Raw genomic sequence first — 25424 nt, forward strand, 5'->3', positions numbered from 1 at the left:
ATACTCGCTGGAGGCAAAAATAAAGGAGCCCTTGATGGGACTAATTGACATGTGCTGTCACACGCATGAATGTGCAAATGGCATACTGGGTTTGGAACAAGCAGACACATTTAACCTAAGAAATTTGGTGACAGCTTTGTGTGCCAGTTATGCAACCCATCTCACCTACATGTCTGTGTGTCTGTCAGAGCTTCCGGCTGTCAGCTTAATAGATCAGTCTGTCTGTCAGGCTTCAATCTAGCATGCCTCGATTGTACTGATGATTCTTTGGGCAAGGGCGAGAGATAAAAACAGTACCTTGCCTGTCAGGCTACGAGAGGAGAGGACATCAATGTTTCACCTAGACAGCCAGTCCGCAGGGGCCCAGTCCCCTGACAGAAGGACAAGAAAGAGTTCACCTGCATTCAATACAAGTTACGCCTCTCTCTTTGGGAAAGAGAGGAAGAAAATAGCAGGCAGGCCTCCTCTGATATAAATGTCAGCCGGATAAAAAATCTAGTTCACTAGTCATTCCATAAGCCAAGAGGCAGAGGCTTTTCTCATAGCGTGGGAGAATGTCTCAAAAACAGAGAGCGCTGAAAAACAATAAGATGATCTCTCAAAGGTTGAGAACAACACCTTTGTTTGAACACAGCGTCTTAATTCAAACGTTTTGTGCAATTGTTTTTCTTTTTTTGTATTTTGGTGGCATTGTTGTTTCTCATTTCCAGGGCAATAAAAACCTTACCATGGTAACAGTATTGATCAACTCTCCTGGGTCCTCAGACAAATCTATCCCTCGTCAATTTCCCAGCATTAACAATTCAGCGGCCACTCGCACCTTAAATAGACAACAGCGATATTTAGTGTCTGGCAATAAAACCTACAATCTGTATTTAACTTCCCTGATGTTCCATTTATCACAGGAGGGAGATGAACACAATGTTTGGGTTATATGGTGACTTTCACTGAGATCGTCACTGAAGGACTACAACATTAATCCACTGCTCTATGAAGATGATTGACCCATCTGTGACTCTGTCCGTACAGTTTCACTGCAGACAAAGAGAATATTCCACCACATTCCACGATTTATGGGATTGTGCACTGACTGGATATTAAGAGATTATGACAAAGATCATGGTTGACCGATACATCCCAATGTTTTAACCTTAATGTAAATAAATAATTGTACATTTATATGAAGAGTATTTGACTTTATGTATTGTTTACTTAGCACCTCAACTCCAGTTGTTCAAGCACCGACTACTTCATATTCTTTATAACTGACAATGTCCAGAAAATGACATCAGGTGCAGCTTGTCTGATAGAACAAGATGTCGTCTATGAAGTAGGGAGCGTTTTCTCCCAATTTTAAAACCAGAAATTGCACTTGCTTTTTCAATCAGGCCTGAACAGGTGTTTCACCCTGCTCTTGAGAAAATGTATTCTCAACTTGATGGATTGAAGTGGAAAAGAATCTGTGAAACTTGTAATTGCTATCACAAATGAATCAGTTGCAGTGAGACTGATGAGTGTAAATGAGCAGGGAGCTGTCATCCCCAGATTATATTGATTACCACTGGGACTCATAGCCAATTCATCTTGATCAATGTTTACTATCAATATGATCATCATGACCAGAACATGTGAGAGAGAGAAAGAGCAAAAACTTAAAGGAGACCATATTGTCTCGATATTGAAATCAGTTGAAAATTGAGACTTTTAATCAGATCTGCTGTATCCTCCCCGGGATTTGTGTAGAGTTTGACTGTGGGGATCAGCTATACGACAGCAGCCAGCGCGGTGCCGTGAGGGTAATTAACATAAATGCAGAGTGACTGCCTGAGCAAATGCAGGAAGGAGCTTTGTGACAGCGCCTGTCAACCCACTGATTCCCCGAGCCTGATTACTACGCCGACGCTCCGGTGCCACAGCACACACCCCACCTACGCTACTGCTGCAGCCTGACACACAGACAGACACTGGAGCACCTGGAGACGACAGAATTAGGGTCTTAGTTCCTACTCAGGAAAACTGCGCCCATCCTTCCTCCCCCCAAGGAATCTTAAATGATCTCCAAGTCCCCTGACACCCCCATAACTTTTTTATGATGTGGATGAGTTGTAATGCTATACTCAAAGAACATCTTTTAGACATAATCACTTGCGTTTGGGAAAGACGCAAAACAATCACTGTCCTTCAGGTGCCTTCACTCTAACAAAGAATCCTGATTCCAACCTTGCAGAGATAATGGTAGAGGGAATTGAATGCCAAAGCCAACCAAGCCAATTATTGGAACCATCAACCAGCATATCCACCCAACAGAGCCACAAATCCCTTGAGACCAGCATGACTGGATTGGTCTTGCGAAGATTGGTATTATTAAGAAAGAGGGGGTAATAGTGTGTGTGCATGTGTGTGCGTACGCACACGTGTGTGTGTGTTTGTGTGTGTGTGTGTGGCTTTCATAAAGCAGCTAAAAGGATGTTAAGTACTTTGATGGCTTCAGTCTCTTTTAAACAGCTACTTAGTCTACTTAGTCCTGGGCTGTGCTTGGTTTAATTGATCTGGGAAAAACCAATTATGGCATGGACTGTAAATCACAATCTGTAACCACAAGACACTTCCGCAAACACTAACTCTCATGTTTTCTTGGCCTTCTGAACACCACATCTTATATCTTCAGACAAGAGAACTTGCTTAGATGTTGGCTTGTACAGTGGCACATTTATGCACACTATTTCACGTAATTTCATATATTTGCTTTAAACATGTGGTTTTTATCATTCATTTGCTGTATTTGAGCTCTGCTGGGTGCCTCATTCCACTGCAGTACTAACTGTGGGTCGACTGTCTGTATGTCTGTGCTCTGCTGCTGACTCACAACAAGGCTAAAGGAGAGGTATGCAGGCCTGTGTGAAGAAAACAGGGAGTACTTAAACATTCTACTGTGGTCAATGTGTCTCATTATAAACTAAAACATTACAGATTCTGGAATTAGCCATGTTGACATGGTGACATTGACAACCATCTCAAATAAAATCTAAATAACCATGGGGCACAAAATCATTGTAGGCTACTTAAATAGACAGCTTGGGGAGACCTAATTTTCACTCAAGAAATTGAATACATTGAAACTTCAACAGTTAGCCTGTGCTACGATGTCAGAACCACATCAGGTGTCAAAAATGCCTGAAATAACTTAACAACAGCTGGTGATGTGTGTAGCCTTCGACATTCAGTTACAATAGTGTTTTTTTACTAGTGCATGGGTGTGAGTGTGTCAGTCTGTCGAAGCCCCTTCAAAGCACATTCAGGCCACCATGGAGAAAGGGAACGGCAGACTGGGGGAGAGGGAGGGATAGGGAGGCAGCCAGGAAGCGGGAGCTGTTCTTTCAGCACCGCCAGGGAAGCGCAACAGCCCAGTGAAACTCTCTCAACCTTTTCTCATTCTCCTCAAAGTAACTAAGGGAGCACTTGAGAAGTAGGCTGACCAAGGTTTTGTTTGGAATTGTAGAGGCGAGGATTCTCTGGGTTTCTTTTCTTTGAGAGAAAATAGAGGATCAAAATATAACGCAATAAGGCCAACAAGTAGGCTACAGATTGTCAAATAATATAATAAAATAGTACTAGCTTACAGATGTTGTTTCGAACACATTTAGCTAAACTAAAACTACATTTCATCCACAGATAGGCCTACGGGGGAATTTCCAGAGTTGAACTCACCTGAAAGAGGCGCAAAATGTTAGCGACCATAATCGATACAGAACTTGCCGAGGCGCCAATGACTCCAACCACTTTCTCCGGCTTGACGAACACGGGCGGTTCTCCATTGGTGCACCTCACATCTGAAGTGTCCTTCTGTATCAAAGCCTGAACGAAAGTTAATGATTGTTCAAGCGCATATGTATCCCTAGAACAAGTGTCTAGCACCCGGGCGCCTAGGGTGATGTTGGGTAAAAGTTGATCATCGAGGTTAATTTGATCCAGAGCATACAACATGGCCTCCAGCCGATGGATCCCGTTCTCCTTTTTGATATCTCCACAAGGCATGCTGTCGGCCCCTCTGGTGTGCACGGGGAAGAGGCCACCGAGGGTCAAATGTCCCTCAATCCGGATAGAATGGGGTGCGTAAACCTCCTGCGACAGCGCAAAATCCACCAACGTTCTTGTCAACCAAAACACTCTCCATAGAAAGCGAGGGTTTTGTTTCGGTCCGAGAGCGTAACGAGCCATGACGCTCCGACGGTTGAGTTAGTTCTAGGGAAACGGGATGCTGCAATCCGACTATATTACGACTTAAATGGCAGTGGAGTTTGTCAATACGAGTCAATTCCTATTACCAAGGAGGAGATTCAACAAGCTGGATGAAAAAATCGAGACGCCTTCGGTTCCTACTCAGGCAAACTGCGCCCATCACTTGACTGCCAGGAGTGCTTGGCGTAGCTTGTTGAATAGAAAAACACCCGTTGACGAGGATTCAGATCGCTCAGGTAAACGAGGCAATTGACATCATTTTTGTCTGAGAAAACATCAATAAAATAGACTTTACTCAAGGGTCCCACTGTCACAAAACTATTTATGACTGTAGGCTATCCAAAGCACTGAGAGCAACACCTATTAGCCTGTTCACAGTAAAAGTAAAAGGGATCTGATCATAACCATCTGAGGAAAAAGCATACGCTATTATTTATTTCACAGAACTAATAGATCGAACAGATCGAACAGCCTTTAAAAAAATGCTCTTTGATCTTAGGTCCAGCAGAACTGGGTGACATCCTTTTTGCCGAGGCCAACTTCACATGAGCGCAGTGACGGGTCTGGCGTGTCCGCTACGATCTGCCTGCTGCGTCTCGGTCGACCAGGAGTCCATATCATCACTAAACATCTCCTCGAATAAAACGAGAACCGTTGGATCGACACATAGAAGTGAAGAAAAATGCAAACACGCTATCCTTCCTTCTTAATCCTCTTCTACTCCGCAAAAAAATCGTATATGCATAAAACAAATGAATGACTCACAGAATAACTCACCATGCGCGATTAGTTTTCACCCCCTTTCCTTGAGAGACGTCATTCAAACTGCTTGAAAACCCCCAATGTGAATTAGCCTACTTCTCAAGGAGGTTTCCAAAGATTCTACCTGTAGAAAGCATCTTTAGGTGGTTTGGGCAAGTGTGTAAATCCTCTCTGTCAGTGCGTCGTCTTTAGGCTACATTACTTAGTCAAGGCAAAACATTGTAAACCACCGTTTTTATTCCATTCCTGCCTTCTTCACATTATCGACGTCCGCGCGCACTGAGCATTTTGCAACATCACGCAGTCGTTTGGGGGTCGGTTGAAATCCCAAATCTCTCTCTCTCGCTCTCTAGCACTCACTCACCCACCCAGCCACCCACCTAATTATACATTTGTAGAAACAAAATCTGAAATGGCCACCATAATATTCAGCTCATCTGTGACAATTTGTAATAATTTGAAAGTGTTGATTATGTAGACGTTTCACGAGTATAGTACATGACAGAAGTCCAACTGTGTTGAGAATACTGCCTACGTGTTCAACTCCAAGAGAGATATATTTTACAATGATCATTATCTGTGGATTGTATATCACTTTCATAAAAGGATCAAAGGGGGGGCTAATCTATGGATTTCACATCATTGGGAATATCTGTTGGTCACAGATACCTTAAAAAAATGGTAGGGGTGTGGATCAGAAAACCAGTCAGTATCTGGTGCGACACATCTCCTTTGCATAGATTTAATCAGGCTGTTGATTGTGGCCTATGGAATGTTGTCCCACTCTTCTTCAATGACTGTGCGAAGTTGCTGGATATTGGTGGTACACGTAGATCCAGAGCATCCCAAACATGCTCAATGGGTGACATGTCTGGTGAGTATGCATGCTATGGAAGAACTGGGAAATGTTTCGCTTCCAGGAATAGTGTACAAATGCTTGCGACATGGGGGCGTGCACTATCATGCTGAAACTTGAGGTGATTGCGGATGAATGGCACGACAATGGGCCTCAGGATCTCGTCACGGTATATTTGTGCATTCAAATTGCCATTGATAAAATGGGTCTCAGACAATCCTATAGGTGAAGAAGCCGGATGTGGAGGTCCTGGGCTGGCATGGTTACTTACACGTGGTCTGCGGTTGTGAGGCCGGTTGGATGTTCTGCCAAATTCTCTAAAATGACTTTGGAGGTGGCTTGAGACATCTGTGGCATTGTGTTGTGTGACAAAACTGCACATTTTAGAATGGCCTTTTATTGTCCCCAGCACAAGGTGCACCTGTGTAATGATCATGCTGTTTAATCAGCTTGTTGATATCCCACACCTGTCAGGTATATGGATTATCTTGGCAAATGAGAAACGCTCACCAACAGGGATGTAAACAAATTTGTGAATTAGTTTTTTCAAGAAATAAGCTTCTGTGCTTATGTAACATTTCTGGGATCTTTTATTTCAGCTCATGAAACATGAGACTTTGCGTTTATATTTTTGTTCAGTATAGTATAGTATACTAAGTAAACTCCCATACGTACAGTTGAAGTCGGAAGTTCAATACATTTAAAAACATTTAACTCAGTTTTTCACAATTCCTGACATTTAATCCTAGTAAAAATTCCCTGTCTTAGGTCAGTTAGGATCACCACTTTATTTTAAGAATGTGAAATGTCAGAATAATAGTAGAGAGAATTATTTATTTCCGCTTTTATTTCTTTCATCACATTCCCAGTGGGTCAGAAGTTTACATACACTCAATTAGTATTTGGTAGCATTGCCTTTAAATTGTTTAACTTGGGTCAAATGTTTCGGGTAGCCTTCCACAAGCTTCCCACAATAAGTTGTGCCACTCCAATACCTTGACTTTGTTGTCCTTAAGCCATTTTGCCATAACTTTGGAAGTATGCTTGGGGTCATTGTCCATTTGGAAGACCCATTTGTGACCAAGCTTCCTGACTGATATCTTGAGATGTTGCTTCAATATATCTACACCATTTTCCTTCCTCATGATGCCATCTATTTTGTGAAGTGCACCAGTCCCTCCTGTCTGTAAACAATTGTTGGAAAAATTACTTGTGTCATGTACATGTCCTAACCGAATTGCCAAAACTATAGTTTGTTAACAAGACATTTGTGGAGTGGTTGAAAAATTAGTTTTAATGACTCCAACCTAAGTGTATGTAAACTTCTGACTTCAACTGTATGTACACTACAAGACAAAAGTATGTGGGAACCTGCTCATCGAACATCTCATTCCAAAACCATGGGCATTAATATGGAGTTGGTCCCCACTTTGCTGCTATTAGAGCCTCCACTCTTATGGGAAGCCTTTCCACTAGATGTTGGAACATTGCTGCGGGGACTTGCTTACTTTCAGCCACAAGAGCATTAGTGAGGTTGGACAATGATGTTTGGCGATTAGGCCTGGCTCGCAGTCAGTATTCAAATTCATCCCAAAGGTGTTCGATGGGGTTGAGGTCAGGGCTCTGTGCAGGCCAGTCAAGTTCTTCCACACCGATCTTGACATGCCATTTCTGTATGGACCTCGCTTTGTGCACGGGGGCATTGTTATGCTGAAATAGGAAAGGGTCTTCCCCAAACTGTTGCCACAAAGTTGGAAGCTTAGAATTGTCTAGACTGTCATTGTATGATGTAGCGTTAAGATTTCCCTTCACTGGAACAAAGGGGCCTAGCCCGAACAATGAAAAACAGCCCCAGACCATTATTCATCTTCCACCAAACTTTACAGTTGGCACTATACATTGGGGCAGGTAGTGTTCTCCTGGCATCCGCCAAACCCAGATTAGTCCGTCGGACTACCAGATGGTGAAGTGTGATTCATCACTCCAGAGAACGCGTTTCAACTGCTCCAGACTCCAATGGCTTCGAGCTTTATACCATTCCAGCCGACACTTGGCATTGCGCATGGTGATCTTAGGCTTGTGTGCGGCCGCTCGGCCATGGAAACCCATTTCATGAAGCTCCCGACTAACAATTATTGTGCTGACATTGCTTCAAGAGGCAGTTTGGAACTCGGTAGTGAGTGTTGCAACTGAGGACGGATGATTTTTACGCTCTACGCGCTTCAGCACTCAGCGGTCCCGGTCTGTGAGCTTGTGTGACCTACCACTTCGCGGCTGAGCCGTTGTTTATCCAAGACATTTCCACTTCACAACAACAGCACTTACAGTTGACCGCGGTAGCTTTAGCAGGGAAGACATTTTATGAACTAACTTGTTGGAAAGGTGGCATCCCATGACGGTGCCACGTTGAAAGTCACTGAGCTCTTCAGTAAGGCCATTCTAGTGCCAATGTTTGTCTATGGAGATTGCATGGCTACGTGCTCGATTTTATACACCTGTCAGCAACGGGTGTGGCTGAGATAGCCAAACCCACTAATTTGAAGGGGTGTCCATATACTTTTGTATATATAGTGTATTTGGCCTGTGACGCTAACATTTTACATTTGGCCCTATGCTCCAGCATTTTGGATTTGAGATCAAATGTTTCATATGAGACGACGGTACAGAAAGCCACCTTTTATTTGAGGGTATTTTCATACATATCTGATTTACAGTTTAGAAATCAAAGCACTTTATAGATGTATCCCCCCATTTGAAGATGTCATTAGCCTTGTTCATAAGGCTTGGCCCATAAGACCCTGGTTACAGGAGGGGGCCGTAGTTCCGGAGCGACCCACTAGGTGTCATCCTCCGACAACCTTAGGCACCTCCTCACTCACAGTCTGGACTAATCATGATCCTATTGGTGTCACCTGTGTCTACCTGTTCACCTGTGTATTTATGCCCTCACTTCCCTGTGTTCCCTTGCTCAGTTTTCTCTGCTAGTTTCTCTATGCTCAGCAGTACTAATCAGTGTCTGATCGGAGAAGTATGTACAGGTACTCGAGAAGTGTTTTCCCTGTTTCTTTATTATTTCAGTCGTAGTTACCATTTCGTATTTTGGCTGTCAGCCTGTTTTTGGAGACTTATTTGCTCCGCCTTTCTTTTATCGTGTTAAGTCTGTTATTTTGTATCCTGGCTTTGGGACCACCAGTAAAGATCCTTGTTTCACCATCTCTGCCTACAGCCTACTGTCTATCCTGCACAGCACCTGGGTCACACCTCACACCAGCCCTTACAACCCTCACAAACTTCTACAGATGCACCATTGTGAGCATCCTGTTGGGTTTGATCACTGCCTGGTACGGCAATTGCACCGTCCGCAACCGCAGGGCTCACCAGAGGGTGGTGCGGTCAGCCCACCGCATTACAGGGGGCTCACTGCCTGCTCTCCAGGACATCTACAGCATCCGGTGTCACAGGAAGGCCAAGAAGACCTCAGCCACCCGAACCACTGCCTGTTAAACAGCCACCACTAGACGGCCTTCGCCCTGTACCCTGCTATGGCCCTCAGTCACTGTCACTAGTCGGCTACCACTGAGTACTCTACTCTGAGCATAGTTATTGAACACTGGTCACGTTAATAATGTTTACATACTATTTATACACTGAGTCTACAAAACATTAGGAACACTTGCTCTTTCCAAGACATAGACTGACCAGGTGAATCCAGGTGAAAGCTACTGTATGATCCCTTATTGATGTCACTTGTTAAATCCACTTCAATCCGTGAAGATAAAGGGGAGGACTAAGTCAAAAATCTGTCGATGTGCCCTTGAGCAAGGCACTTAACCCTAATTGCTCCTGTAAGTCGCTCTGGATAAGAGCGTCTGCTAAATGACTAAAATGGAAAATGTAAATGAGACAATTGAGACATGGATTGTGTATCTGTGCCATTCAGGGGGTAAACGGGGTATGGTAGTAGGTACCAGGCGCACCGGTTTGAGTATTTCAAGAACTGCAACGCTGCTGGGTTTTTACGCTCAACACTTTCCGTGTCTATCAAGAATGGTCCACCACCCAAAGGACATCCAGCCAAGTTGACACAACTGTGGGAAGCATCGGCGTCACCATGGGCCAGCATCCTTGTGGAATGCTTCCGACACCTTGTAGAGTCCATGCCCCGACGAATTGAGGCTGTTCTGAGGGCAAAAGATGGTGAACTAAATATTGGGAAGGTGTTCCTAAGGTTTTGTACACTCAGTGTATATCTTCTGTACTACATTTTGTGTTATTGTGTTTGTTGACATTTGCTGCGTTTGTTGACATTTACTGCATTGATTAATAGGAACTAGGAACAAAGCATTTTGCTGCACCTGCCATAACACCTGCTAAACTGTGTACGTAACTAATACAATTTGATTTGAAATATTTGGAAACTTATAGTGTACCAAAGTAGTCAAAAGTTTAGTGTTTGGTTCCGTATTCCCAGCACGCAATTACTACATCAAGCTTGTGACTCTACAAAGCCGCTGGATGCATTTGAAGTTTGTTTTGGGTTATGTTTTTCCCAATAGGAACTAAATGGTGAATGATGACTGGAGTAACTTTCTTTCTAAGTGAGTAAATAAGATGTTTCTGAACACATATATTCAATCCAGATAATGCCATGATTATGAAATCATGAATGAATCATGAATAATGAAGAGTGAGAAAGTTACAGAGGCTACAATAAAGCATGCTAACCTCTCACCATTGTCAATAATGGGGGAGACAGCATTTTTTAGGGATATGATCTTTGTCCCACTGTAACATTCTCACTCATCATCATTCACGATTCATTCATGACTATCCATAATTATGGTAGCATCCACATTCATGTAGAAGTGTGATAAAAGTAACTCCAAAATGACACAATACATTATTCACCATTCACTTCCTATTGGACAAAATGTCCCACTTTAAATGACATGCAGCTTATAAAGGCTTCAAAAAGCCTTCATGAACATTACATAAATGTGTTACATCTATAACTATATGTTACGCTTTATAAAGGGTTCATAAATGTGGCATAACCACCAATGTCAAATGTGACACAAACCACTATGTCAAATATGACATAAACTACTAAATTGTATATGATGAATGGCCCAACCTCTTTCCCTCTTGGATGCATAGTCAATATTGGACCTGACATCAACTTCCCCAAAAATGCTGTGCAGCAGAATGTCAGACACTCTAAAGTTTCTTATTTTTTTATTTCACCTTTATTTAACCAGGTAAGCCAGTTGAGAACAAGTTCTCATTTACAACTGCGACCTGGCCAAGATAAAGCAAAGCAGTGCGATAAAAACAACAACACAGAGTTACATATGGGGTAAAACAAAACATAAAGTCAAAAATACAACAGAAAATATATATACAGTGTGTTCAAATGTAGCAAGTTATGGAGGTAAGGCAATAAATAGGCCATAGTGCAAAATAATTACAATTAGTATTAACACTGGAATGATAGATTTGCAAGAGATGATGTGCAAATAGAGATACTGGGGTGCAAATGAGCAAAATAAATAACAAAATGGGGATGAGGTAGTTGGGTGGGCTAATTTCAGATGGGCTGTGTACAGGTGCAGTGATCGGTAAGGTGCTCTGACAACTGATGCTTAAAGTTAGTGAGGGAGATAAGAGTCTCCAGCTTCAGAGATTTTTGCAATTCGTTCCAGTCATTGGCAGCAGAGAACTGGAAGGAATGGCGGTGTGTTGGCTTTGGGGATGACCAGTGAGATATACCTGCTGAAGCGCATACTACGGGTGGGTGTTGCTATGGTGACCAATGAGCTAAGATAAGGTGGGGATTTGCCTAGCAGTGATTTATAGATGGCCTGGAGCCAGTGGGTTTGGCGACGAATATGTAGTGAGGACCAGCCAACAAGAGCGTACAGGTCACAGTGATGGGTAGTATATGGGGCTTTGGTGACAAAACAGATGGCACTGTGATAGACTACAACCAATTTGCTGAGTAGAGTGTTGGAGGCTATTTTGTAAATGACATTGCCGAAGTCAAGGATCGGTAGGATAGTCAGTTTTACGAGGGCATGTTTGGCAGCATGAGTGAAGGAGGCTTTGTTGCGAAATAGGAAGCCGATTCTAGATTTAACTTTGGATTGGAGATGCTTAATGTGATGTGAGTCTGGAAGGAGAGTTTACAGTCTAACTAGACACCTAGGTATTTGTAGTTGTCCACATACTCTAGGTCAGACCCGTCGAGAGTAGTGATTCTAGTCAGGTGGGCGGGTGCATAAAGCGTTCGGTTGAAGAGCATGCATTTAGTTTTACTAGTGTTTAAGAGCAGTTGGAGGCTACTGGAGGAGTGTTGTATGGCATTGAAGCTCGTTTGGAGGTTTGTTAACAGTGTCCAATGAAGGGCCAGATGTATACAAAATGGTGTTGTCTGCATAGAGGTGGATCTGAAAGTCACCAGCAGCAAGAGCGACATCATTGATATACACAGAGAAAAGAGTCGGCCCAAGAATGGACCCTGTGGCACCCCCATAGAGACTGCCATAGGTCCAGACAACAGGCCCTCCGATTTGACACATTGAACTCTATCTGAGAAGTAGTTGGTGAACCAGGCAAGGCAGTCATTTGAGAAACCAAGGCTATTTAGTCTGCCAATAAGAGGGGGGGGCATGGGCAAGTTGCAGCGGAGGGTGCAGAGCTGGTGGCCTGGGTAGTGGTAGCCAGGTGGAAAGCATGGCCAGCCGTAGCAAAATGCTTGTTGAAATTCTCGATTATTGTAGATTTATCGGTGGTGATAGTGTTTCCTAACCTCAGTGCAGTGGGCAGCTGGGAGGAGGTGCTCTTATTCTCCATGTACTTTACAGTGTCCCAAAACTTTTTGGAGTTAGTGCTACAGGATGCAAATTTCTGTTTGAAAAAGCTAGCCTTTGCTTTCTTAACTGCTTGTGTATATTGGTTCCCTGAAAAGTTGCATATCGCGGGGGCTATTCGATTCTAATGCAGTATGCCACAGGATGTTTTTGTGCTGGTCAAGGGCAGTCAAGTCTGTGGAGCACCAGGGGCTATATCTGTTCTTAGTTCTGTCTTTTTTGAATGGGGCATGCTTATTTAAGATTGAGAGGAAATGTCTTTTAAAGAACAACCAGGCATCCTCTACTGACGGAATGAGATCGATATCCATCCAGGATACCTGGGTCAGGTCAATTAGGAAGACCTGCTCGCTAAAGTGTTTTAGGGAGCGTTTGACAGTGATGAGGGGTGGTCGTTTGACTGCGGACCCGTTACGGACGCAGGCAATAAGGCAGTGATCGCTGAGATCCTGGTTGAAGACAGCGGAGGTGTATTTAGAGGGTAAGTTATTCAGGATGATATCTATGAGGGTGCCCATGTTTACAGATTTAGGGTTGTACCTGGTAGGTTCATTGATAATTTGTGTGAGATTGAGGGCATAAATATAAATATCCCTGTGACCAAGCGAAAACAGGTTTTTAGATTGTTTTGCAAAAAAAAAAACACATCAGAAATATCTTATTTACATAAGTATGCAGACCCTTTGCTATGAGACTCGAAATTGAGCTCAGCTGCATCCTGTTTCCATTGATAATTATTGAGATGTACCTGTGGTATATGTAATTATTGGACATGATTTGGAAAGGCACACACCTGTCTATATAAGGTCCCACAGTTGACAGTGCATGTCAGAGCAAAAACCAAGCCATGAGGTCGAAGGAATTGTCCGTAGAGCTCTGAGGCACATATCTGGTAAAGGGTACCAAAACATTTCTGCAGCATTGAAGGTCCCCAAGAACACAGTAGCCTCCATCATTCTTAAATGGAAAAAGTTTGGAACCACCAAGACTCTTCCTACAGTTGGCTGCCCGGCCAAACTGAGCAATCGGGGTAGAAGGGCCTTAGTCAGGGAGGTGACCAAGAACCCGATGGTTACTCTGACAGAACTCCAGAGTTCCTCTGTGGAGATGGGAGAACCTTCCAGAAGGACAACCATCTCTTCAGCACTCCACCAATCAGGGCTTTATGGTAAAGTGGCCAGATGGAAGCCACTCCTCAATAAAAGGCACATGACAGCCCGCTTGGAGTTTGCCAAAAGGCACCTAAAGGATTCTCAGACCATGAGAAACAAGATTCTCTGGGCTGATGAAGCCAAGATTGAACTCTTTGGCCTGAATGCAAAGTGTCATGTCTGGAGGAAACCTGGCACCATCACTACGGTTAATCATGGTGGTGGCAGCATCATGCTGTGGGGATGTTTTTCAGTGGCAGGGACTGGGAGACTAGTCAGGGTCGAGGGAAAGATGAACAGAGCAAAGTACAGAGAGATCCTTGATGATAACCTGCTCCAGAGAGCTCAGGACCTCAGACTGGGGCGAAGGTTCACCTTCCAACAGGACACCTACCCTAAATACACAGCCAAGACAACGCAGGAGTGGCTTTGGGACAAGTCTCTGAATGTCCTTGAGTGGCCCAGACAGAGCCCGGACTTGAAGCCGATCTAAAATAGCTGTGCTACGACACTCCCCATCCGACATGACAGAGCTTGAGAAGATCTGCAACGAAGAATGGAAGAAACTCCCCAAATACAGGTTTGCCAAGCTTGTAGCATCATACCCAAGAAGACTTGAGGCTGTAATCGCTACCAAAGGTGATTCAACAATGTACTGAGTAAAGGGTCTGAATAATTATATAAATGTGAATTTTCTGTTTTTTATTTTTTAATACATTTGCAAAAATGTTGCTTTGTCATTATGTGGTATTGTGTGTAGATTGATGAGGGGGGAAAACAAATTAATCAATTTTAGAATGATGCTGTTACGTAACATCTGGAAAAAGTCAAGGGGTCTGAATGCTTTCCGAATGCACTGTATATATACATACATTCTACCAGGTGCTCAACTTTCACTGAAATAGAAATAGCAGTTTTATTGGAATGTGATACAAAACAAGGCAATGGTGTGCTTTAGGTCCATGCGGATGCCTCCGAGCGTTCGGGTCTGCTGTTTGGAGTGTTTACCAGACTGGCTTTAGGACCACGCAGACACCACAGAGGCTGACAGGCTGTGTGAAGGCAAAGCTTCTGGAAGGCTGGCTGGACCAACACGGGAGAATTGAGCATAGTTCAGTGTACGCGTTGCGCTCTTTCAATGAGTTGTAAAAGGAACAGAAACTGGCTACTCTTTAGTTGACCGATGTAGCTGGCAAGGTAACTGCTGTTTAACTTAACAGAAAAAATACTAAACTAGTGTTTATTTGCAGTGCTGAGCTAGTATTGTAACTGACATGTAACATTAGCTAATGTTTCATCCCCTCTTGACTGAGGTGAATGAATAAGCTACGCTGGTGAATAGCTACCACAGTCAGGTCAGCTCTAGCCTCTAGTTATTTATCAGATAGCGATATGACAGCAGTTGTATGTATGGACATATTTTGTAGCCTTTGTTTTGAGACTTTTCAGAAGTAAATTAACTTGGCAAACTTTCACCAGTTGATGTACCTTTAGAGAGAGAGCTGGCCAAAAGTTGGCTTACAATAGCTATTATTTTTGCCTCAGTCAAACTAGACCTGAATCAAACGATGAAACCATCGGCCAAACGATTGAAGATTGATATTCTGACGTTTTTTCAGTGTAATGTTAGTTGTATTAGTCAGAATGTCAATGCAACGTTATTGCTCTGTCAGTTTCTCTAGCTAATTCCATACTTTTCACACTGACACAGTAACAGCTCTAACATTTCAGGCTTCACTGTCGTTCTGCGTGGGACCGATTTCTTCATCCCGCTCCCACCCGCTACCGCAAGAACTGGTCCCAAACCCAACCGCAGTCCCGCAATGTTATTTTTGGTGTATGTGTACACCAAGGTAATTGTTTGTCATGTCTCATTTTAGGAGGATCATATGGTGACAGGGGTCTCAGCAGAGTCAGGCAGCCAGGGAAGACAAGTTTGTGACAGAGGTGAGGTGAATATTTGCAGATACAACACTTTATTCGCTTTGTCCAGCAAACACTGGACAAGCCAGATGCTATTTTAAGGCAGTCTGACAAAGCTCCAAAGTTGATTTCTAAACTGTATCAAGGGTTGATAGAGGCTTTTCCCAATGACACAAAACATGTAAAACAAAAATATGAGGAAGGCCTGGGAGACGCTATTGATGATGATGAATGGATACAGATAATGCACAGTCTTGTTCACATAATCTCAGACATAAATTACTGCAGTTAAGACCATCCATAAATTAAGACCATCCATAGAATATACTATATGCCAGTGAAACTGATTTATCATGCACTCAGACATTTTATCATTCTGCTGGAGGTGTAAAGCACAAAATGGGACATGTTTGTAAATGTTGTGGTCTTGTGAAGGCTGGCTGAATTCTGGCAAAGAGTATGTACTTTTATCTCAGCATGTCTACAGATTCTCCCTTCTCCCTGTTTTTGTTCGCTTGGAAATGTTGATACTGGAGACTGTTATCAGAAGAAACTGTGTAACCTAGCATTTATAGTGGCTAATAAATGCATTGCCATTAATTGGAAGGTTGGTTATCCTCCCACAATGTATGGAAGAAATGTCAAGTTTTGTACAGTGTCACTAGATTTGTAAGGAAATTGTGTTGGGGAGAGAGTTGAGTTATTGACTAGACTGGTGGGGGTCAGGCATGTAGGCGGCTCGGGATGGCTGGGCGGTCTGGCTGAAATTTGATATAGAGGATGTCTTAAAGACAATCAAAAGTTGTTACTTTATTTGTAAGGGTTGTTCATTTGTTAGGCTATTAGTTAAAGGTGCAGCACAATATGGATTATTGAATTATCATGGATCTAGTTCAGTCTTATCAATCACTTAAACATATTAAATAATCTCTTACCTAGCTTGATGACTGTGGGCATTTTTGATTACTTTTTTGTTGTTCTAAATAGAGATGGCTAGAAGGGCCATGGGTCATATTAGATTGTGTAGAAATGCAGGAAATGTGCTTTAGATGCCACAAAAAATGGGAGGTGTCAGAGTGCGACGGTGAAATGCGGTAGGCGAAGTCAAACGCAGGACACAGAGCTTACTGGAAACGTACTTTACTCGAAAGTAACCAGAGTAGAAAAACAATCTCCACAATAAGGAGGATAAACAACCCGCACACGAAACACTGCCGATGACGAATACAATAACACACAACACACAATGAACGACAGAGGGTTAAATAGGGAATACAATACAACATAATGTGGAACAGGTGTACACAATCAGGACAAAATAAGTCAAACACCGAAACATAGATCGGTGGCAGCTAGTACTCCGGGGAAGACGAACGCCGAAGCCTGCCCGAGCAAGGAGGAGGAGCAGCCTCAGCTGATTCCGTGACAGGAGGGCACCCAAACCCCCTGCCAAATTATGTACCCCTCTGCAAATAGCACTGCTGGGTGATTTAGAAAGACATAGTCAATCGGTCAATAATATAATAATACTCTTAGCAAAAATGTTTATTTTTAATTTACAATATGTAGAATCTATGAGAATAGAAAGGTTCAGAACTTTTGTGAAACATCACAGCACAGTTGAAAAATATATGGCAAGTAGAAATCAAAACTGGATGGTGTTCAGAGATAGATTGGGGGGGTTGAGTGGAGCTAAAGGATGCGACTAAAAACAAACAAAAGAGAACTCTTGTAAAATATACTGTGTCCGTAAAATTTATATAGTATGTATAAGCTGGAAGTAGAAGCCTAAGTGTTGTTGTCCATTAGTTTACTCCAATTAGGGGACGGGTGGTAGGGTTAGGGGAAAAATATAAATGGGGTATTGGAAATGATGCAGACAGTTACATTGATGGAAGCCACAATCTATCTGCAATATTAAAGCTGATTTACCCCCCCTTTTTTTATGTCCCCCCCCCCCATTTCTAAAACCAAAGTTGCGCCCCTGCATTCTACAGACCCTACTGAGTATTCCCTACAATACTTTTACTGCTGCACCCAGAATAGTTGCTCTAAGCCAAATATGTGATTCGCATTGGGGGCATTTATATGAACTTGGAACATGATTTAAAACCCAAATATAATGCAAATGTCACATAAAAACGAACAAATATGAATCATTGTTAATGCTTAGACAATAATTTTGTATATGTCATGAATGGTTATTGACACATTTCTACTATTGTGGGGGACTTTAACTTTGAACATTTCAGAAGCTTTTTTAGTGTTGCTGACGAGACACTGATCATGTGATGAGTTTGCAAATCAAATGCCCACTTGTGCTGCCACTAAAGCGGAAAAACAAGTAAGTTAACCTTTATTGCAATTTAAATTAGTTTGTGGTAGTTCATTGTTGAGTTGGATTACATACTGTAGCTACCTCAATCGTTATTTCAAATAATTTGGCTGACTTCACATCAATTGTTAGCTAGCCAAAATGTAGCTAGCTAGCAGGCTCAGCTAAATACAAGTCCCCCTAGATACAGCCACAGCTCATAGTCACCTAATGAGATTTGTAAATGAAAGAGGAATATAATAATCTGAGTTAAATTGAGTTTCCCTGTCACGGTTTCGGCCGAGGCTGCTCCTCCTCCTGGTTCGGGCAGGCTTCGGCGGTCGTCGTCCCCAGAGTACTAGCTGCCACCGATCTATGTTTCATGTTCGTTTGGTTTTGTCTTGATGTTGTACACCTGTGTCTAGTTAATCCTCGTTAGTGTTCTATTTAGTTCTCGTTGTGTGTGTCTGTGTTTGTGTGTGATTGTCCATTCTGTTTTCGTGTTGGAGCTTTGTTCCTCCCTCCAGTGTTTTGGAGAGGTTTGTTTGCACATGTTTGTGCGCCGTTTATTTGACGCTTGTGTGCGCCGTGATTTTCGCCTTCGGGCTATTATGTGCTTTTCTCTTGTGGATATTGCACTAAAGTCTTTTGGACTGTACCTCTGCCTCCTGCGCTTGATTCACTCACCACACCCACCTTCAGCACCCCTGACAGAATCACACACCATCTTATGGAATCAGCAGGAGCACCCGTACCCACTCAGATCATGGAGGAGCGCCTTCGTGGTCAGGAGGATCGTATCAACCAAATCGGGCACGCCCTGGACCGAGTGATGAACACCCTCCATAGATGGGAGACCAGCGGGGTACCCACACCCCCACCTACCGCACCATCACCATCGGTCAGCCCGCACGTCCAACTACCGGAACCCAGTGGGATTCGGCTCTCGCTCCCGAGGGCATACGACGGCACCGCTGCCGGGTGTCAGGGGTTCCTGTTACAAGTGGAACTCTACCTTGCCACCGTACACCCGGCGCCCTCGGGACACGAGAGCATTTCCCCCCTCATCTCCTGTCTCACCGGTAAGGCGTTGGAGTGGGCTAACGCTGAGTGGAGGAAGATGGACGCCAACACCATTTCCTACGCCGAGTTCTCCCGCCGCTTCAAGGCCGTGTTTGACCATCCACCTGAGGGCAAAGCGGCGGGGGAGCGGCTAGTCCACTTAAGACAGGGGAGGAGGAGCGCACAGGCGTTTGCTTTGGAGTACCGGACTCTAGCGGCGGATGCAGGGTGGAATGAACGGGCTCTCATCGACCATTTTCGGTGTAGCCTCCGGGAGGACGTTCAACGGGAGTTGGCCTGCAGGGATACCCATCTGACTTTCGACCAGTTGGTCGATATGTCCATCCGTTTAGACACCCTGCTGGCCACCCGTGGACGTCCCCGAGGGGGTCCGTCCATTCCGCCTCCGGCATCTCCGAGCCGAGCCCTATGGAGCTCGGGGGTGCCGGTGCTAGAGAACGGAGGAGGAAGAGCCCGAGGGGGCCTGTCTCCTGCACCAAGTGCGGTCGTGGAGGGCACACTGCGGCCAGGTGCTGGTGAGGGTTCTCCGGGGGAGAAGACAACAGGCCACGCACTGGGGGGGCCTCCCAGGTGAGTAGACGCCCCACTTACCCAGAGCTTTCTGTTGCGCACTTTTGTATACCTGTTGGTTTTCCACAGGTCGCACCTCATTCCCAGCATAAGGCGCTAGTAGATTCAGGCGCAGCTGGGAATTTTGTTGATCGAAAGTTTTGTTTAGAGTTAGGGATCCCTCTCCTACCTGTTGACAAACCTTCTCCCGTTCATGCCTTAGATAGCCGCCCGTTGGGGTCGGGGTTGATCAGGGAAGTCACAGCGCCACTTAGGATGTGTGCGCAGGGGGGTCATGAAGAGACTATACAGCTGTATCTGATCGACTCTCCTGCGTACCCAGTGGTGCTGGGAATTCCCTGGTTAAGCACCCATAACCCTGCTATTTCGTGGCAACAGAGGGCTCTCGATGGGTGGTCTGCTCAGTGTGAGGGGCGATGTCTGGGTGTTTCCGTGGGGGCGACTTCGGTGGAAAGTCCAAACCAAGTGCCCGCACTGCACATTCCGCCTGAATATGGGGATTTAGCTCTCGTGTTTAGCAAGACTAGGGCGACGCAGTTGCCTCCCCATAGACAGGGGGATTGTGCGATTGATCTCCAGGCAGGAGCAGCGCTCCCACGGAGCCATGTGTATCCTTTGTCTCAAGAGGAGAGAAAAGCTATGGAGACGTACATAGCCGAATCTTTGAGACAGGGATACATTCGGCCTTCCACTTCCCCCGCCTCTTCGAGTTTCTTTTTTGTGAAAAAGAAAGATGGAGGGTTGCGCCCGTGCATTGATTACCGTGGTCTCAATCAGATTACTGTGAAATACAGTTATCCACTCCCTCTGATTGCTACCATGACGGAGTCATTGCATGGAGCGCGGTTTTTCACAAAATTGGATCTCAGGAGCGCGTATAACTTGGTGCGCATTAGGGAGGGCGATGAATGGAAAACAGCGTTTAGTACCACGTCGGGTCATTTCGAGTATCTTGTCATGCCATATGGGTTGATGAATGCTCCATCAGTCTTCCAATCCTTCGTAGACGACATTTTCCGGGATATGCAGGGACAAGGGGTGGTCGTGTACATTGATGATATTCTGGTGTACTCGTCTACCCGAGCCGAGCATGTAACCATGGTGCGACGTGTATTGAGGAGGCTGTTGGAGCACGACCTATATGTCAAGGCAGAGAAATGTCTGTTTTTCCAGGAGTCGGTCTCCTTTTTGGGGTATCGGTTGTCCGCGTCAGGGGTGAGAATGGAGGTGGATCGTGTGTCCGCTGTGCGTAATTGGCAAACTCCAACCACTGTAAAAGAGGTGCAGCAGTTCTTGGGCTTTGCGAATTACTACCGGAGGTTTATCCGGGGTTTTGGACAGGTGGCAGCTCCCATCACGTCACTTCTGAAGGGGGGTCCGGTGCGCCTGCAGTGGTCAGCTGATGCGGACAGGGCCTTTGGGAGACTGAAGGACCTGTTTACGTCGGCTCCGGTGCTGGCGCATCCGGATCCCACAATTCCCTTTCAGGTTGAGGTGGACGCGTCTGAGGCTGGTATAGGGGCCGTTCTCTCTCAACGGTCCGGCTTGCCACCTAAACTCCGCCCCTGTGCTTTTTACTCCAAAAAGCTCAGCCCGGCGGAGCGTAACTATGACGTTGGGGACAGGGAGCTGTTAGCTGTAGTTCAAGCCCTTAAGGTGTGGAGGCATTGGCTTGAGGGGGCTCAACACCCTTTCCTCATTTTGACTGACCATCGGAACCTGGAGTACATCCGGGCAGCGAGGAGACTGAACCCTCGCCAGGCTCGATGGAGTGTGTTTCTCACCAGGTTCGTATTTAAAATCACGTACATCCCTGGGTCCCAGAATGGTAAGGCAGATGCACTGTCCCGGCGGTATGACACGGAGGAGAGGTCCGTTGAGCCTACTCCCATACTACCGGAGTCTTGCCTTGTGGCACCGGTGGTGTGGGAGGTCGATGCCGAGATCGAGCGAGCGTTGCCTACCGACCCCAGCCCTCCACAATGTCCTGAGGGTCGGAGGTACGTTCCGCTCGAGATTCGGGATCGACTCATTTACTGGGCTCACACGTCACCCTCCTCTGGACATCCGGGTATTGGCCGGACAGTGCATTGCCTTAGCACTAAATACTGGTGGCCTACTTTGGCTAGGGATGTGAGGGTTTACGTCTCCTCCTGCTCGGTGTGCGCCCAGTGTAAGGCGCCCCGACATCTGCCCAGGGGTAAGTTACAGCCCCTACCCGTTCCACAACGACCATGGTCCCACCTCTCGGTGGATTTTGTAACAGACCTTCCCCTCTCTCAGGGGAATACCACCATCCTGGTCGTTGTGGACCGGTTCTCTAAGGCCTGTCGTCTTCTCCCAATGTCGGGTCTTCCTACTGCCCTACAGACCGCTGAGGCCCTATTTACCCACGTCTTCCGGCATTACGGGGTCCCCGAGGATATAGTGTCTGATCGAGGCCCCCAGTTTACCTCCCGGGTGTGGAGAGCGTTTATGGAGTGTTTGGGGGTCTCGGTTAGCCTTACCTCGGGGTACCACCCGGAGAGTAACGGGCAGGTAGAACGTGTCAACCAAGATGTGGGTAGGTTTCTGAGGTCGTATTGCCAGGACCGGCCTGAGGAGTGGGCGCGTTACATTCCCTGGGCCGAGATGGCCCAGAACTCTCTCCGCCACTCCTCTACCAACCTAACCCCTTTCCAATGTGTATTAGGTTACCAGCCGGATCTGGCACCGTGGCAGCAGAGCCAGATCGAGGCACCTGCGGTGGATGATTGGATGAGGCGCTCGGAAGAGACGTGGAACGCTGCCCACGTCCACCTGCAGCGGGCCGTCCTTCGTCACAAGGCGAGCGCCGATCTCCACCGCAGTGAGGGGCCGGGGTACGCACCCGGAGATCGAGTCTGGCTCTCTACCAGAAACCTACCCCTCCGCCTGCCCTGCCGGAAGCTGGGTCGGCGGTTTGTGGGGCCCTTTAAAGTCCTGAGAAGATTGAACGAGGTGTGTTATAAGTTACATCTACCTGTTGAATATAAGAATATTAACCCCTCGTTCCATGTGTCTCTTCTCAGGCCGGTGGTAGCTGGTCCACTCCAGGACAATGAGATAGGAGAGACTCCTCCGCCCCCATTGGACATCGAGGGGGCTCCGGCGTACACCGTTCGGTCCATCTTGGACTCCAGACGCCCGGATGGGGGTCTCCAGTATCTCGTGGAGAGGGAGGGGTACGGCCCGGAGGAGCGGTGCTGGGTGCCGCGGAGGGACAACCTAGACCCATCTCTCCTGTCGGAGTTCCACCGGGACCATCCCGCGCGCCCTGCTCCGCGTCCTCCTGGTCGTCCCCGAGGCCGGGGTCGGCGCACGGCTGGAGCCGCGCGTCAAGGGGGGGTACTGTCACGGTTTCGGCCGAGGCTGCTCCTCCTCCTGGTTCGGGCAGGCTTCGGCGGTCGTCGTCCCCGGAGTACTAGCTGCCACCGATCTATGTTTCATGTTCGTTTGGTTTTGTCTTGATGTTGTACACCTGTGTCTAGTTAGTCCTTGTTAGTGTTCTATTTAGTTCTCGTTGTGTGTGTCTGTGTTTGTGTGTGATTGCCCATTCTGTTTTCATGTTGGAGCTTTGTTCCTCCCTCCAGTGTTTTGGAGAGGTTTGTTTGCACATGTTTGTGCGCCGTTTATTTGACGCTTGTGTGCGCCGTGATTTTCGCCTTCGGGCTATTATGTGCTTTTCTCTTGTGGATATTGCACTAAAGTCTTTTGGACTGTACCTCTGCCTCCTGCGCTTGATTCACTCACCACACCCACCTTCAGCACCCCTGACATTCCCAGCTTCCTATTTAGAGTTTCTAGCGCAGCACAGAAATGCTCTTATCCAGTTGGTGTGACAAACGCTTTTTCTGTGTGTATTTTACCCCCTTTTTTGATCTTGTCTCATCGCTGCAACTCCCCAACATGCTCGGGAGAGGCGAAGATCAAGTCATGCGTCCTCCGAAACATGACCCACCAAACCACACTTCTTAACACCTGTCCACTTAACCCAGCTGCACCAATGTGTCAGAGGAAACACTGTTCAACTGAAGTCAGCCTGCATGCACCCGGCCCGCCACAAGGAGTCGCTAGAGCGCGATGAGCCAAGTAAAGCCCCCCCCCCCCGGCCAACCATCCCCTAACCCGGACGACGCTGGGCCAATTGTGCGCCACCCTATGGGTGTCGGCCTCCCCAGTCACGGCCGGTTGTGACACAGCCTGGGATCGATCGACAAAGGCGTTTCTTAACAGACCTGCTAACTTTCTTTGTTGTTCCTTTTAAGGTTGGAACCAACATGCAGTACCTCCAGCAAGAAAGAGGCAATAACCATTAGTTTGCCAGCTCAGGGACAAGCTACACTATTCACAGCCCTGTATAATGCTCAATGTAATTGCATTGCTGGACTTTTTGAAATGTCATGTATTTGTAGTGTTTTAAAAATGTACAAATAAAACAAAATGTATGGTTCAAACAAGTCTTCAGGGGCGGTGTGTTCAATAGGGCGATATGGGCGACGCACTGCCAAATGGGAAAAGGAAGGGATTTTTTTTCTAATCAATTATATCACGGCAACAGTAGTTATCAGTGTTGTAATCTAGACGTCTGATCTGCCACAGTGCCACACTGCCACTAAATGTCCAATCAGGCTAAAGTCATGCTTCAAATGCCCCCCTTTTGGGGCGATTTCAGTCAGGTTGAAAATCGCCCAGAAGTCTGTCATAGACTCCCATGTAAAATCTATTTTTTTCAAATTTCAGAGCTTTCAATACAATCTCTATGGGTTTCTGAGGGCTTGCACTTACGCGCTTTCGTCATACGTAACGTAACCATGAACGTAACTAAGAAAAGAGCGGGTAGCAGCATCAATCAATTCACGTACTACTATCAAGATGGCTATAGCGTTCAGTGCAACTCGATTGTCTCTTTGAAAGAAGTTCACATCAAAGAGACAACCACAAAGTGCAGGAGCGCTTTTTTGAGTTCCTTCCCATCTCGGAATCAACCTCAGTCTCAATCGCCAGTGTGCTTTTGGAGAGACTGAACGGTCTTTTTGCCGACGACGTGAAAGTCAAACTCATTGCGCAAGCTTACGATGGAGCCAGTGTGATGAGGCGAGAGAAGGCAAAAGGTGCGTGAGCATTTCAAGAAAGGCCATTACGTGCATTGCTATGCGCATCAGCTGAATTTGATCATGCAGCAAGCTAAAAAGTAACTAGTAAACTAGTCCTCAGCATGCCTGATTTCAATGAGAAAGTCATTGACCGCTTTGCTGCATTGAAAGAGAGAAGAGAACAGTTTCAGTACAAGTAATGTAGCCTCTCTCTCTCTTTGTCCCTCCCTGTCTGTCTCTTTAACACACACACGCCCAAATCAGTTCACAGTTGATGTTGTTTAAAATAGTTATTTTTCATTTTTAAAAAAGTAAACAATTTTTTTTACAAATCTATACAATTGGCCAGAATATGGTTGTTCATATTTACAAAGCCATACAGATAGCTGTGTTTACCTTTTCTAGAAATTATTTTCAAATTCTGTTTTCAGGCAAAATGTCTATCACTGTTCATTTTCACAAATCTATACAAGAGGGCAGAATATGGAAGTCTATAAAAATTTCTTATTACCAATAACTTGCATCAATGTTTTCAGTAGCCTC

The 25424-nt window shown here is 45.5% G+C and overlaps 1 protein-coding gene across 1 annotated transcript in view; it reads right to left on the reverse strand.

Moving 5' to 3' along the window:
• LOC121538611 (metabotropic glutamate receptor 7) overlaps nucleotides 1-5321 on the reverse strand; it is a 128870-nt gene extending 123549 nt beyond the window's left edge. Inside the window, exon 1 of the mRNA XM_041846785.2 lies at nucleotides 3709-5321. Coding sequence (XP_041702719.1) covers nucleotides 3709-4218 — 510 coding nt within the window. The 5' untranslated portion in view covers nucleotides 4219-5321. The remainder of the gene's footprint in view (nucleotides 1-3708) is intronic.
• Nucleotides 5322-25424: the final 20103 nt, after the last annotated feature.

Source organism: Coregonus clupeaformis, chromosome 24 (genome assembly GCF_020615455.1).
Source record: "Coregonus clupeaformis isolate EN_2021a chromosome 24, ASM2061545v1, whole genome shotgun sequence".
In the NCBI taxonomy this organism is placed as follows: domain Eukaryota; kingdom Metazoa; phylum Chordata; class Actinopteri; order Salmoniformes; family Salmonidae; genus Coregonus; species Coregonus clupeaformis.